The 14,934-nt window shown below is 36.3% G+C and overlaps 1 protein-coding gene across 2 annotated transcripts in view; it reads right to left on the reverse strand.

Moving 5' to 3' along the window:
• Positions 1-14,934, reverse strand: part of APP (amyloid beta precursor protein) — a 202,401-nt gene that overhangs the window by 58,184 nt on the left and 129,283 nt on the right. For both annotated transcript variants that reach the window (XM_090121406.1, XM_031612471.2), the window contains one exon: positions 3,609-3,742. In XM_090121406.1, the coding sequence (XP_089977532.1) occupies positions 3,609-3,742 (134 nt within the window). The remainder of the gene's footprint in view (positions 1-3,608; positions 3,743-14,934) is intronic.

Here is a 14,934-nt window from a genome sequence, read left to right on the forward strand (position 1 = left end):
AACGTTTTACTCTCACTTACTAAGGGAGGCTTCTTCTAAAAATCTTTAAAATGTAGGTACACCGTATATTGAGGGAGAAGCTGTAAAGTAAGCAGCCCGTGATTAACTGAAGCCTGTATTCAATATAGGGAAATTACTTTCTGAGTTGTTTTTGGCCTTATCTTCTTCTCCCAGGAGTCTAGACACAGACAATGCATTTTCCTGTACATCTTTTGAAGACAAACGGGATCAAACACTTTGGTTTAGACCCACTTTATGTTTCATTTTTAAAACTATCCTCTCACCACAGTAATTAAATCTTGAACCCAACACTAGGTTTTTGCTTTTATGTTCAGCCAGGTTGAGGACTGTAGTGGATGATCCCCAAAACACTGTCAATACTTATACAATAGGAAGAATAAATTCAAGCCTCCAGGATGTCTCAAGATGTTTTGCTGAGGAAAAAAAAAGTTTAAATATATTGCTCCCTTGAGTAAGATTCAATATTTGGTTTCACCAGGCTATTTACCAGCAATTGCTTAAGTTAGGGAATTGTACTGAGTTAACGATCTGGAAAAAGAAAGAGCAAAAGGAGGATTGTATAAAATCAGGAAACAGCTAGGGTAGCCTGAGATAAACAAACATAACTTCCTCCCATTATATATAAAAGAACAGCAAACATCAAAATGTTGCATGTGTTTGGTTGCCCTGTTTCCATGGGAATGTAGTTTTCCTGTTAATTTGGAAACTCAAGAAAAGTTAAAAATCATATGCTAATGTAATGTTCTTTACAATGCTGCCTAGAAAAGTTTATAAGCATTGTTCCTCCTGGCGTGTGCAGATATAAAGGCAGAAAAACTTGGTGGTCTGAAGGCATGGACTCCTAAGAGCAGAAGGGATTTAAACTGCGTGAACTAGAGGTGTATCAGGTCATTGTACAAAAAGAATATTTTCTAATAGTTGATCATTTCCTGTCTTTCCATAGAAGAAAAATGGACTTTTCTGCTCCTTAATTAGTACCCACTTATCAGCTTTGAAATAAATGAACTTTGAACTACTATTTGAGTAAACAAAAAGGAATAAATATCTTCAGTGCAGCTGGAGGGCAGAGCTAGTGAGTCTCATGATTTTTTTTTAATTTTAAAGAAAAACGTGACACAAAGGTTCAGTTAACTTATTCAGCATTATTTTTAATATAACAAGTAACAACTTCAAATTAATTTTTGATTAAAAACATCTTAAGAAAATTCATGATTTTAAAAAAAGTATAAAACCCAAATTCTAAACAAATGGCCAGAGAAGACTGGTATGGGACACAGAGATATCACAGTTCCCACTGGAAACAAGACATGGACTGGTAAGCTTCTACCTACTTCTACCTGCTAAGAAGATCTTTTCTCCTTAGATCAATTAGTGGGAGAGGTTAGTTCAGTGCTGTACAAGACATTACTCACAGTGATAAAAACTAATTTTTAAAAACTTATGTGAACTTTCTTCTTAAAAGCTCTGCAGGTGTTTTGCATACTTCAAGACATATAACTTTAAGCTGCCCAGGCATACTACAGATCAATTCTCTCTTTCTTGAGGTTCCTATTGTGCTGCTCTTTCCCAGATCTGATTTAGCTTGCTGAACTGTCCAGAGCTGTTTTTTTTTTTTTAATAAGAGTGACATGGCAATGAGATGAGGGAGCTGACCTGCCTCACCCCACAGCTGTATGCTCATTAGTGTTGACAGCAAGGATGGCTGGGAATGTGCTAACGAGGGCAGAACACACGGCAGCACCAGCATGATCTTCCGTCAAACTCTTGAACCACAGCATTCATTTATAAAGTTCCCCCACATGCACATGGTTGAATGTGCAGAGCATTTACCCACAAGTTTTCTGCAGCTACAGTTCAGTAGCTTTCCCAGTTAGCTTTGTTAGCCTCAAGCACTGACAGTGTTCTCTCCTATGTATTTCATTAGTTCTTCTGCACAAACCTTTCAGCTTTGTGGAAAATAAATACACAGTTTTAACAGAAATACTGCCCTTTATTACTCAGATCAATCTTCACACTGCATATTTAATGTTAGAGGCAAGCCTGAAAATAAGCAGAGAATTCAAGGACTGTTTTGGGAAAAGCTGCCTTCCCTACTGACTGCCCTTCTGTTTCAGGGCACTTGTCTTGACAGCATTCCTAAAAGGGCTTCTTCAGGAAAAAGAAGGGAATAAGTGGCTGCAGAGGACTAAATGTCTCAGCTGCAATGAGCTGCTGCCTTAGTGGGAACACAGCTTATCTTTGTCTCATTAGCTGCTGCTCATCCAGCTCGCTTTCCTGCTGACCCACGCTGCTGTTGAGCTTAGTCTCTAGCTGCACCCCTTCCTGTTCCCAGCTCAGTTACAGATCACCTCCACGAAATTGTTTAAACTTCCAAAGGAAAGATAATGACCAGAGCGTTAACACTTTAACAAGCATTAATTTGGATAAGTTTTCTCTTTGTAAGAAAGAGATACCTTCTTCGTGCTATGATTCTTCTGAGGTGGAGGCTAGATGAAGAACACTTATGTTGCTACCTCATAAGTGTCATATCTACTGTATGAGATCTCAAACAATGACTGCTTCATGTAAGATGCCCTGGCCTACTTATAAGAAGATACATATCTACAGTGCTAGTAAAGGGAGACTTTCCATGAGTCTCCTTTCAGGCTTAGTCAAACTTTGTAGTGAAAAGCTAAAGGATAATGTGTCAGTAATATATGGAAACTGAAAATGCAACAGAGGGTAAAGTTACGAGGAAAAAATATACTGAAGTATCTATATGGTATACAAAACTCATCTGAATTGTACTACATTAATTTTTTTTAGTTGTTCCATCTTAAAAAAAAAAGTACTTACATCACAGGCTGTCCTTTAAACCTTCTATAGTTTTTCTTCATTGTTACTGAAGTAGAACTAGCACAATTTTTATTGGTATTTCTATTACAAACTCTATTTCTGAAAGAATAAATAGCTCATCTCCTAGTGTTCAATAAGATTAAAAACAGTACATGGTTTCAGGCTACACCAAACTCTCTGGTTTAAGGAAAATAAAAAGGATTGAGTCAGTTGGATTAGTTGAGATCAAAAGCACTGATTTTTCCTCTTTGCTTTGGCATTAGATGCATTTTATGTTACCTTGAGGCTCAAGAGCATTAGATAAATATATACAAGCTTAAGTTACCCCAGGGCATTACCATGTATATGTACACCTGGAAAATGAAGCTAATCACATGCAATCTAGCTTAGCCTCTGCAAAAGAAGGATGAATAACAGTGGTCAAGTTCTTTCTTTAAAGATAGGAATAATATTACAAACTAAACATCTTCAACAAAGATGAGAGCAACCGTTAAAAGACTTTTTTTTCCTTTTTCACCAGCACAAATAACTGTAGCAGCTTAGGTTTACAACTGTAATCCAAGTACAAACCTTTGTCCTTGCCTACTAAATTCTTAGATGTATTCAGAAAGACAGTAACTGGTAAAATTTACAGCACTGCAGATGGGCAGGGCAGCTGGCAGAAGCCTTGAGAAACAGGAAAATGAAAACATCTTATGATTTGAGAGACAAAGCTCTCTACCACATTCATGGACTAAGAGATCTCCTCTTACCTGAGACATCCTTTCACGATGCTTAGCTTCAAGTCTCTCCTTGGCTTTCTGGAAATGAGCATGTTCATTTTCATCCCCGGGTGTCTCCAAGTATTTGTCAACAGCATCAGGAGTGCTAGCAGCTGTGGTAGGGACTGAGGTAGAATTTTGAGAGAGGGAAAGGAGAGGGAAAAAAAGCAGAATTTCTACTTTAGTACAGATAAAATTTGGTTGAACCAGGCAAGAAACATCTGTTCTAATTTCCATCAGAATTAAGCCATTAGCGTAACCTCACAGGAGAATAATAACAACGTGGTTTAGTCAGATATAGTACATGCAGGAAATACATATAAATATGTAAAAAGATTTCCCTCCCATTATATAAACCAGGAGAAACTCTTCAGAATGAGCAAAGCAGTATCATTCAAACATGTTAAAAACCATTGCCAAAGGAAAGAATTACAAGGGAAAAAAAAGCCCAGTGTTGACTAATGTACATAAAACTGCAGAACGCCCTTTGCAGAATGACATGCTGTGTATATTAGTTTATTTTTTCAAAAGCAAACTGTAACACACAAGTGCCAACGCAAATACATTTTAAAGCACCTTTGGACCTCAAGGCACCCTAATGAAATACTTCAAATCCTTCCCTCAATAACAACTTGCCTCATAGGCATTTACTTTATTTGTAACAACTCTGACTAATAAAGCCCTTCACAGATGCTGGAAGTAATCAGAAAGCATGCACTAATGACCAACCATTCTTGTCAGATAACTAGGCAGTACCTATCACACCGGTATCAGAAAGAGGTGCATTTGGGGTAATTCAAGCAACAATCCTTTAATTATGTAGTAACACCCAACGACTCCTAGATTAAGTAGTCTAGCATTTTTGTGCTATGGACATAATAGCAATTAAAAAAAAAATTCTTTAATGATGACTGACCCTTTTGTTTCTATTACATTGCCCCTAAAGATCTTTATTTGATAACTAATCTCCCTGGTCACAGTTTGTTCAACAACTGCTAACTTAGTTTAAAAAACGTAATAAACAAATAAAGACTGTACACACAGCTGCACAGGATTTCATTAAATTCCCATGACTACGCATACAATAGCTTACTAACACAGACAATACATTCTACTGCAGAGACTGATACAGGTAAGAAAAAAACACCAGAATTCCCTGGCCCCATCCTCCAACATTTCTCAAAGTGTTCAGCAGTAGCAAACTTTAATCTGAAGTTCAGGCTGAGCAATATCAACCAATATTTACACTGCCCAATATGTTGAAATGTAAAGACACTTACACTGGCTGATTTTTTTTTTTTTTTTAAATCAACAGTTATAAGTACATTTGTCAGTCATAGAATCACAGAATGGACTGGGTTGAAAAGGACCACAAAGATCATCTAGTTCCAACCCCTCTGCTATATGCAGGGTCGCCAACCACCAGACCAGGCTGCCCAGAGCCACATCCAGCCTGGCCTTGAATGCCTCCAGGGATGGGGCATCCACAGCCTTCTTGGGCAACCTGATCCAGTGCGTCACCACTCAGTGAAATACATCCTCAAATTTTAATAAAATCTTAAACTAATATACAACCTGCTCCTCAAATTTTCCATTAGATGTCTAAACTCTAAACCAAACACAAAACAAAAACAAACAAAACAATGACCAGAAAGCCTTTGGCCTTGACTGCATTTGGGATATCACTACATGCTCCATATAAAAGGCACACATAGGTTTAGGATGCTGTTGATGAAAATTACATGTGGATTTTATGAGTTACTTACTGGAAGTAATGAAAGGCTTGCTTGACTGAAAAAATCTACAAGGAATCCAATAGAGAAATCACAGGCAGCAAAAATTATCCTTCCATCATTTTCAGATGTTTCAAAAATATTTAATTGCAAGATATACATTTCATAAACCTTTATATTACTAAGTATTGTAACAAACGGGAGCAAATAAGCTTCCTGACAAGCTATAAAAGTTAAAAAATAGAATACTACTCTTAGTATTTAGTGTCTCTTACAATTTCAGACAATTTAAATCCTATAATACCATTATAAAAGCATAAAAGTTCTTTTGCTTTAAACTTTTCATGATCAGAACTCATCTTCAACAAGTGATGAGTGATTGCAGTATTAGAAATATACAATTCCAAATGTCAAACCAAGGAAGAGTTAAAATGAGAGTTTTAAATTAACTACAAGGCAGTCAGGTAAGAGTTCTGAAATCTCATCTCCTCTGCCAGGTCTTTAATGTACAATGGTCAGTAGAAGACAGCTATCAGTGCATATATTAATCTGTAACCTCATGTTAGCTATCTGTATTGTTCACTACTGGAAAAATCAGATCCATGAGCCTACTGTCCGCATGTGAAACATGCGAAACATGTGAAACAAAAAGTCTAACTGGATTTTAAGACAAAAACTTTCAGTTAGTAAAGACTTCTAGAGCCCTTAAAGTTGTGCACAAGTGTAGGAAGCAGTTTCTGCTGGGATGCAGTGCTGCTGGCAGGAATGGCTTTAACCACTGGGGAAAGCAAATTCTAAAAACAACTCATCCAAAGCTTGAAAGGAGTGAAAACATTTCTGTAACAGTACAAAGTATTTTAAAATATCTTTCCTCTTTAATCTCTCAAGCACCAAATTAATTTAATCTTCATTCTTTTCCTGGAGCTTTAGTTAAGCGTAGTACATTTTAATTCCACTTTAAAAAATCGAAATCAAACCAGGGAGAAATTTAAAAGCACTAAATTGCAAGGAACTACTATTTACTGGCACAGGCTAACCAAACACTCCTAGGAATGAGGTGGGCAAGTTTAAAGCAACACTCTCCCATTACGCCCATTGGAAGCCTGGGGGCATCTGCGAGAAATGAAATACCCTGTTGTGATGTTTGACTGACATTGCTGGGTTTGTCTTCCACAACTCTCATTTTTTTTCTCTCCAAACCAGCATAAAACTTAACATTCACAAGTTCTGCAGTTACACTGGGCCTTGCATAGAAAATTTGCCCTTGCCTAAGCCATCCTCTGCAGGAAGCAGCAGCTTTTGGCACAGGGCAGAAATGGGGAGGAGCTCTAGCATGTTATTCTCCATCTTTTCCCATCTTTTATAATTCTCCACGCAACTCCCACCTTAAGTCTGTACAAATGTGAATGGAAAGAAGTGATGATTTAAATAACTGTCCAATAAATTATTCAAATTTAACCTTTAATTTATTGAACAGGAAAAAAAGGTCATCAGAATTTGCAGTGAGATCAGTTAAGACAGTTGTACATTTAAGGTTTGATTATCAAAAGCTCCCGACCTGCACATGTGGCCTCTCCAGTGTAGATTTTCCAATGATACACAGGACACTTACCAAGGCAGGGTCAGAGGAATGGAAAATTCCAAAGGGTGAACAAAGAATTCAGATAGCAAAAGAGTTTTTTAATGTCTAAACACAAATAAAACAATTGATGAAGAACCTTAGCTCAAAACCAGTCCAAGCCTGAAGTACAATTAAGGTCTAATTTCAGTTATGTTAAGGAGCTCCATCATTTACACTCATCCATGACTAAGTCCAGCGTGATTTATAAAATCTCGAGAGAAGATTTCTAACAGTAATTTTATCAGAATGAAGTAACTGAGGTATAATGGTTTAAAACAGTTTGAAGCAATTCTCTTACGAGTGGTTAGCTATCCACATAATCTGAAATCAGTAGCATTTTTTTTTGACAAAATAATCAGTTCTTAAAAGCAAATAACCCTACAAGATTTGATCTCCAAAGCATGCAAATGTTTAAGTGAGAACTTCTCCATCTGATACTAAAAAGCATTAAAAAGCATATTATCCACAATATGCTTAAAGGACTTGTGATTCCAACATAACAGTAACTGGAAGCCCATTGCCTCAAATGAAAAGAGAGATACAAAAAACACTGGGCCTCCCTTCTTCTGCAATACAGCAGAAACATTTTAATGTTTTCATGGCTCTTGGCACAAAATCTCTCTTTTCCATTCCAACACGTTTGGGAGTTTTATTTCTATGGATGTATTGCATGTTTTCTCATAGTAAATTGGGAACATTTGGTCAGGTATCAGATACGTGTAAGAATTCCTTAAAAATCTGCAGCCTGATCTCATTTTGGACCACATCTGCTTTTCGAAGGAGGCTTTATTTTCTATGCATTGCTTGTTTTCTAATACAACTCATTTTAGTATATTGCTTGAAGACTAATCAAAAGTGTGTGTTGATAGCTGTGGAAAAAATGCAGTATCAGATGACATTTTCTTCAAATTTCTACTTGTCAATTCCCAAAAAGATTTTTTTTTTTTTTAATTACACTTAAAAGTCCTAGCATTTGTAGAGACATGGGTTCAATAGTAAAGCTAAATTATGTTCTAATTACATTTTGCTATCTAACAATTATTAAATATTAAAAAAAAAACCTTGAAAAAATCTCCTCCTCCAGATCCTATTTTGCATAAAAATAAACAATCCACATCAGTATCTCCAGTGAAATGAATGAGTCACTCACCATGCAGATATAAAGTATAGGAGGTAGGTAGATGCCTACCAGCCATGAGTGTGGCTGTTGCATGTAATATGGGAAGCCATTTGTACTGAGAACATTACCTAACATTACACTACCTACATTCAGTGAATGCATTCGTTGCTTCTAATTTCCACAAAAAAAACGGCCACATCAATGTTAATGAAGGATTAAGATCAAAGCTTTCAGTTGTTGACTGTGATCACATCTAATTATAGCACTTCTGACAATCACAAGTGCTTGCGGTGTATCTTTAGCAAGAAGGTTTTCTTTTATTGCTACTGCTGCCTTGTGAAATGAACAGCTTTACAAGATGGTATACCCATTCTTCTGTGAATAAGCTACTCCTGTTACAGAGCAGTAGTAAATCCAATGAATGGACTCTAAACAACAGTAAAATAAAATGCTGATTACATTTTTATTATAAAGCAGGTAAGTTACTGGCTACATGATATAAGACAAATGAAGACTGGAAAAGGTTTGTATGAGATGTAAGAAAATTATCATTATAATATATGCTGGGAAAAGGATATACGAGGATGAGTTTTGTGAAGGTTTTTTTAATTAACATAATTTAATTACTTGGACAGAAAGTGCCAAACAAGTATGTTTTTCAGTACTGAGATCAATACTGTGGCACATAACACTAAGTGTATTTATATATGATGCATACATGCACTATAAATACGGACAATTGTTCTCACTCCAGAAATGACTGCAATCACATCTATAATGCCACCAACTGTCTCAAAAACCTACTTTATAATGAACTGCAAGAGACACAACTGTAACCCAAAGACTCAGAGGGGCCATTTTGAACTCTGGAAAAAGAGTTTCTGTACGCTTATACAAACCTTTTGAATATCCTCCATCATCAGTCTTCATAATTGTTCAGTACTTTAAGACTGAGTTCTGAGGGTTTGATCTTTCACCTTGTGACTTGCCATCCCATCTTCCTGCTTGGAAGCTAATGGCAGAACTGTGAACTGTGCTGATTATGCTCAGAGTGTGGAATTCCTGTCCTTCAGATCATTCAAGTCCTTACTAATTTTCAGCAGATTACAATAATATGAGTTCCCACTAAGATTTTCATTGATGTTAAGGTCCATCCTTTTCAACTGTGTATTTATCACTCATCCTGATCATAATCATTCAACTGGGTTTTGTTTATCCTGTACATTTATTTTCTCCTCATGTTTTGACAATTATCTTTAAGACACCACAGAAGTCTTTGAAAGTAAAGCGTTCTTCATAAAAACTGAGGAATTCTGACTGCAGTACTGGGGACTCAGAAGACATAAATAGGCTAACAAACTAGACAAAAATAAATATATATGCATCTTTTTACCAAATTAAAAATTGTTCCGTAATAGTTATAGTTAGGGATCATATTTCAAAAACAGTAAAAGGATCAGCAGTTCTGAGGCTTTCCTTTTCAGGAAGTCTCTTAACTTCCAAAATTCTTTTAAATTAGATGAATATTCCTAAAGCAGACTAGAAAGCATATTGTTTAAAAATGTCTACTACTTTAACTGAAAGAGATTTCAGGCAGAGGTGACATGAAGAGAATTAACACACCAAGGAGAAGCCAATCCCATTCAGTGTTTCAGAGTGATGCGCTTTCCTTTCTTAATATAAGGGGTTTTTCCATTGCTTTTATTACCTATCAAGGCTAAAACCACGCTTAAAAGTTGTTCTATTTTGAACTTTACATTGCAAAGACTGTTCCTATCTTCCTTTGATGTGTTATAATTTTATTTCATAGAATCATAGAACCCAAGGTTGGAAAAGACCTCCAAGATCATCCAGTCAAACAACTCACCTGACAATCAGTATTTCCCACAGCACGTCCCCCAGTATAACATCTAAATATTTCTTGAACTCTTCCACAGATGGTGACTTCACCACCTGCCTGACCAGTGCCTGAGCACTCCTTCAGAAAAGAAACTTATCCTAAAATCCAACCTGAATTTCCCCTGGTGCAACTTGAGGCCATTCGTATTGCTAGTTACACAGGACAAGAGGCTGACTCCTAACTCATCACAACGTCCTTTCAGGTGGTGGTAGAGAGCAGTAAGGGCTCCCCTGAGCCTCCTCTTCTCCAGACTGAACAACCCCAGTTACCTCAGCTGCTCCTCATAAGACTTGTGCTACAGACTTCTCATGAGCTCCGTTGCTCCTCTCTGAACACGCTCCTGGGCCTCCGTGTCTTTCTTGTAGTGAGGGGCAGTCCCTTGATGGCCTCACAGACATCTCTGCAACACTTTGCTCCACAATCTTTCTATTACGATTTGTAACCATGAATTTAAATATTAAACAGGAAAAACCATGTAATTCTTCACATTACATCAAATCAGACTGCTGCCAGTAAATACAAAGGAATTCTCCCAAACACTCCTTTATGCCAAGGTAGTAACTAAGACACAGCAAGTTCAACAGAGTACACACACACACACACACACACACACGCACGCACGCACGCACGCACGCACACACACACACACACACACACCACAAAGATGAAGGAATTATTAAAAAAAAAAAAAAAAAGTGAGAAATGTGTTTAGGTGTTTAGGCACACTATTTTCAATCCAAAGCTTTATTCAACTGCTTTTAAAAAAGGCACAGGTTCCACAAATGAACCAAGGGTGAAAAATAATTATAAGTTAATACAGGTGAAGAAATTGTGGTAACAGAAATTATCCACTTCCATTCCCTAAAGATGATAGTTAAAATTTACAATTTAAACAGATAATTGAATTCATCCAGTTATAGCTCCTAGGCACTAAATGACAAATGTAAAACACTCAAAATGAACTGCAAAAAATATGTTTTTCTTAAGATTTCATCTACACTATTTGAAATTGGCCTCAATGTCATCAAAATGCATGATTCAGTTCTGTTTTCATATCAGAGAACATAAAACCCAGCAGATACAGGCAATTCATGCTGGAGATGGCAGGAAAGGGACACATTCATGTGAAGTAATGTCCCATTTACTTCTAATTTGGGAAGCAGTAAGACAACTGAATACAAAGAGCCTTTACAACAAAGCAACAGGTTGTTGTAGAGTTACTGGCATAAGAGTAACTGTAGAAATTTTTTTTATTCATTCAAATAAAAGACTTTGTACTTATTATGTGAGATACTTCCTTGCAATAGCACTACTTAGAATCTGAAATGCTAGCACTAGACTTCTCTATTTTAAGTTATGTATACTATAGTGCTGTGACAAATTGGTATTACAGCCAGTTGCTGTGATGAATATTTTCCAACACTAAGTGCATTGTCAAAAAGATGCATTCCTGGCACAAATTAACTTGCAAGCTCCACTGCTTTTATAGACATAGGCCTGCCAACTATCCCATAAACCTCAAGAACAGTGAAAGGGCAGTGGCAGTTATTTCAGATGAATGTGCTCTGCATGTGGGTTGCTTTCTGTCTTAATCCTCATACCTGACCTCAAGCTCAAGTGGTCTCTGAAGTTGTACAGACGAAGCAAACAATAGTTTAGTAAATTAAAGGATTAAAGCATTCTTCCTAGCTAACTCAGTATATTTTACTACTCTGCTTACCCAAATGCGCTGCTGCTCTCTAATGCCTTATCACTTATGATATGCTCTGGAAGTTGAAGCTGGCATGCAAGTTCAACTGGCAAAGTATTTTATTTCCTGTTAATTGAAGAGATGTCATGATCCTGAACAAGTAAATAGATAAAGGAAATTACTGACAACAGGAAATGATTGGAGTATCATCTCGTAAGTCTTAGCTGTTAAAGGGTACAGATTATTATATAAACTACCTTGGAGAGAAATTAAACTGGATGATGCAAAGTGACAGAGGTTGTGTATTTTTCCCTCACTTCAAAACATGAACTGGAAACACAAAGAACGCTCTCATCAATTTTTAGGAAAAGACTGCTACTAATCAGCCTGTAAGAAGAGCAGTAGGAGTGGATTCCACATATTAGTCTTAATCTTGCACAATATTTTAGTATATATTTAGATAGCATTTCATGCATGTTATGAAATTGTAGCTTTTATTCTCTTCATATCTTCATTTTGAAACTCAATAAGGTAAGCTGACACTTACCACAAGATTTAAGTTGTAAGTTAACTGTATTTAACACAGAGGAGAAATACTGTTGTACCTAAATGCATAGAAAAATATGTGATCATGCTGTAAGATATCAAGAATGTAACAGTACATGTTAACATTTGAACTTATTACTACACTTCACAGGGAACGTGGAAGAGGTGACTGATAGTACTGGAACCTAATAGTTTCCTATATTTTAAGCCACCAGATTTCATTGCAATAATAAAAATCTCTGTTTTAATAAAAGATTATTTCAATTGTATATTAAAGTTTTTAAAAACAAACAGTGCTACCAGAGTACAGCTTCCTTCAGCTGCAGTTGTAGAAGAAAATGAAAATACTGCAGCAAGACTGGCATTGCATTCTGAATTTATGGCTACAGAAGCTGGAAAAGAGCAGTGTTGTATGCAACAGCCGTTAAATTAACATCATTTCAAAACAGTTTTTAAAAATATGTATTTCCTACAGCTTTAAGGATGTTTAACTAGCAGCTATTAAATAAACAAATGAAAAAATCTTATAGTAAATTACTTTTTAGTACGACAATAATTTAATCCCTTCAGTAACAGCATTTCATCATCTTCTGCTTACTCTTGTCAATATATACCCATTTTGAGGTCATTATATTTGAGTTAACTATCTGACAGAGTCTAATAAATTCAAAGAGGCCATTATGGCCAGGCACAAAGTAGAAGTTTGAGTCCTTAAACTGAATAGAAACTGGAGATAGTATCAAATATTAAAAATCAATAGAGAGAGAGTGTGTGGTCTGGCAGGCTGAAGGAACGGGTAACAAGATATTTAAAGCTTTCTACTTCTAGAATAATTATATATCAATTCCAGTGTTGCGGGGTGATAAATGTGAAAATTTGACAGAAATAACTCCTACCCAACACACAAATTATTTTTCTCAGATCTCAGAGCATCGCCATAGTCGTTGATAGCAGAGAAAGCCTAAGGCTTTATATAACCTGACAAAATCACCTTTTCAGATCAAGGCTAAGAGACTTAAGATTTCCTAAAGTCTCTTCCTTAAGAGACTTAACAAAGCAGAAGAAAAACATTTTTTTCCATAGACTGTGTTCAGATATTAGTATTCAGTATACATATTTTCACTACTCACAGTATGTAGGTATTCTTGACAATTCAACCTCCTCAGTTCTTTTGTTCAGTCCAATTGCAGTGCAATACAAGAAAATTAAACTCATACTACACCCTTTTATCCTTAAGCAACTATTTGAGAGAAACATAACCATTGCCCACTATTTCATACTACTCTCCATAAAGCCACAGAGCAAACTACAGCTTTACCAAAGATAGATGCACTTTCAGTTTCCATTAACAGAGGCTGAGAAGGTTCATACAGGACACCAGGGAGCAACAAAAATGAGATCACTGGAGAGAAGGAAATAAATGATGAAGCAAATAAAAAAGTACAAATGCAGACAGCTGAGAGAGGGAAGGGCATAAAGACCAAATAGAAAGATTGAGGCAAGGGTGACAGAAAGAAATACAAAGGACAGAAAAGAAGAGCGGTGGCCTAGACTCCTGTACTGAAAGTCTTTGGTTCTGTTTGTTTTCTTTTCCTTTAATGAGCTTGGAGGTGCCTGATCCAAGACTTGCCATAACCCATTAAAGTCAATCCATCACGTTCAGCAAAATTTGATTGATTTCAAAGACAAGATGTCACTTAAGCAGCGAAATGTGAAATGTATCATATTCAGGACCTGTAATAATTTTTATTCCTTTTTTTTTATTTTTTTCCCCAGCAAAATGATGAAGAATTATGAGAAACAGCATGGTGATAGTGAAACAGCAGATGAAACCAAAGTATTTTAGTAACTGAAATAAGAATTGCATAGATCAGGGTATGGAACACTTGGACCTAAGATGAAAATATAGGTACAAGAACATAACTAAATATCTTGGAAAACATGTCCTGCAGAGTCAAAAGCTGCTTGAGAAAGTACTGAGGAAAACCAAGAACGAACCCTCGGTAAGATCTGTTTTAAAAGACAAGACCATCTAGATTTTTCCTCACTGCCATTTGTGGCAATTAAACCAAGCTGCTCAAGTACTTATATTAACTGCATTTTCCAAAAAGACCAAAAATAGGATTCCCAAAGTAAACCAAGACACATATGTAATGAACACAAATGCTAGCATTCCTGGCATTGTTTTATTGAATTGAACGTAGGAAAAAGTTTTCTGTGAGATAGAGAAGAGGGATCTTTTAAGCCCATCTGAATATCTTAATGAATATACTATAAACTAATATAGAAGTTGTTTCTTCATTGATTTCTGATGTTACATGCTATGGAAGAATCATTTAAAAGATCACTTATCCTCTCAAACAGCATGAGCCCAGGCTGTACATCCTTCACTGCCAAGAAGTGAAGACAAATCTCATTTCCAAGTCCAATTCAATCTGTAATACACTTTTTAAAGAACACAGACAAGGTCACTTCTTTGTAGCAGAATGATTTTCTGCAAAACGATTATGAGGTTCTTGGGAAACACATCTAAGCAGTCTCATCTCAATTTCATCCTAGAGTAAACTCTGCTACTTATTGGTAAAAATTTCCAGTGTTACAATTCCACCTACAAGCTGTATATGACAAGAAATGTCATCGTATTAGCAATGTAACAAATCAAGAGTTCTCCATTCAAGTTTTACTATGTAAGAATAGCTCTCATGAA

This window comes from Phasianus colchicus, chromosome 1, assembly GCF_987193195.1.
Source record: "Phasianus colchicus chromosome 1, bPhaCol1.hap1.1, whole genome shotgun sequence".
Lineage (NCBI taxonomy): Eukaryota > Metazoa > Chordata > Aves > Galliformes > Phasianidae > Phasianus > Phasianus colchicus.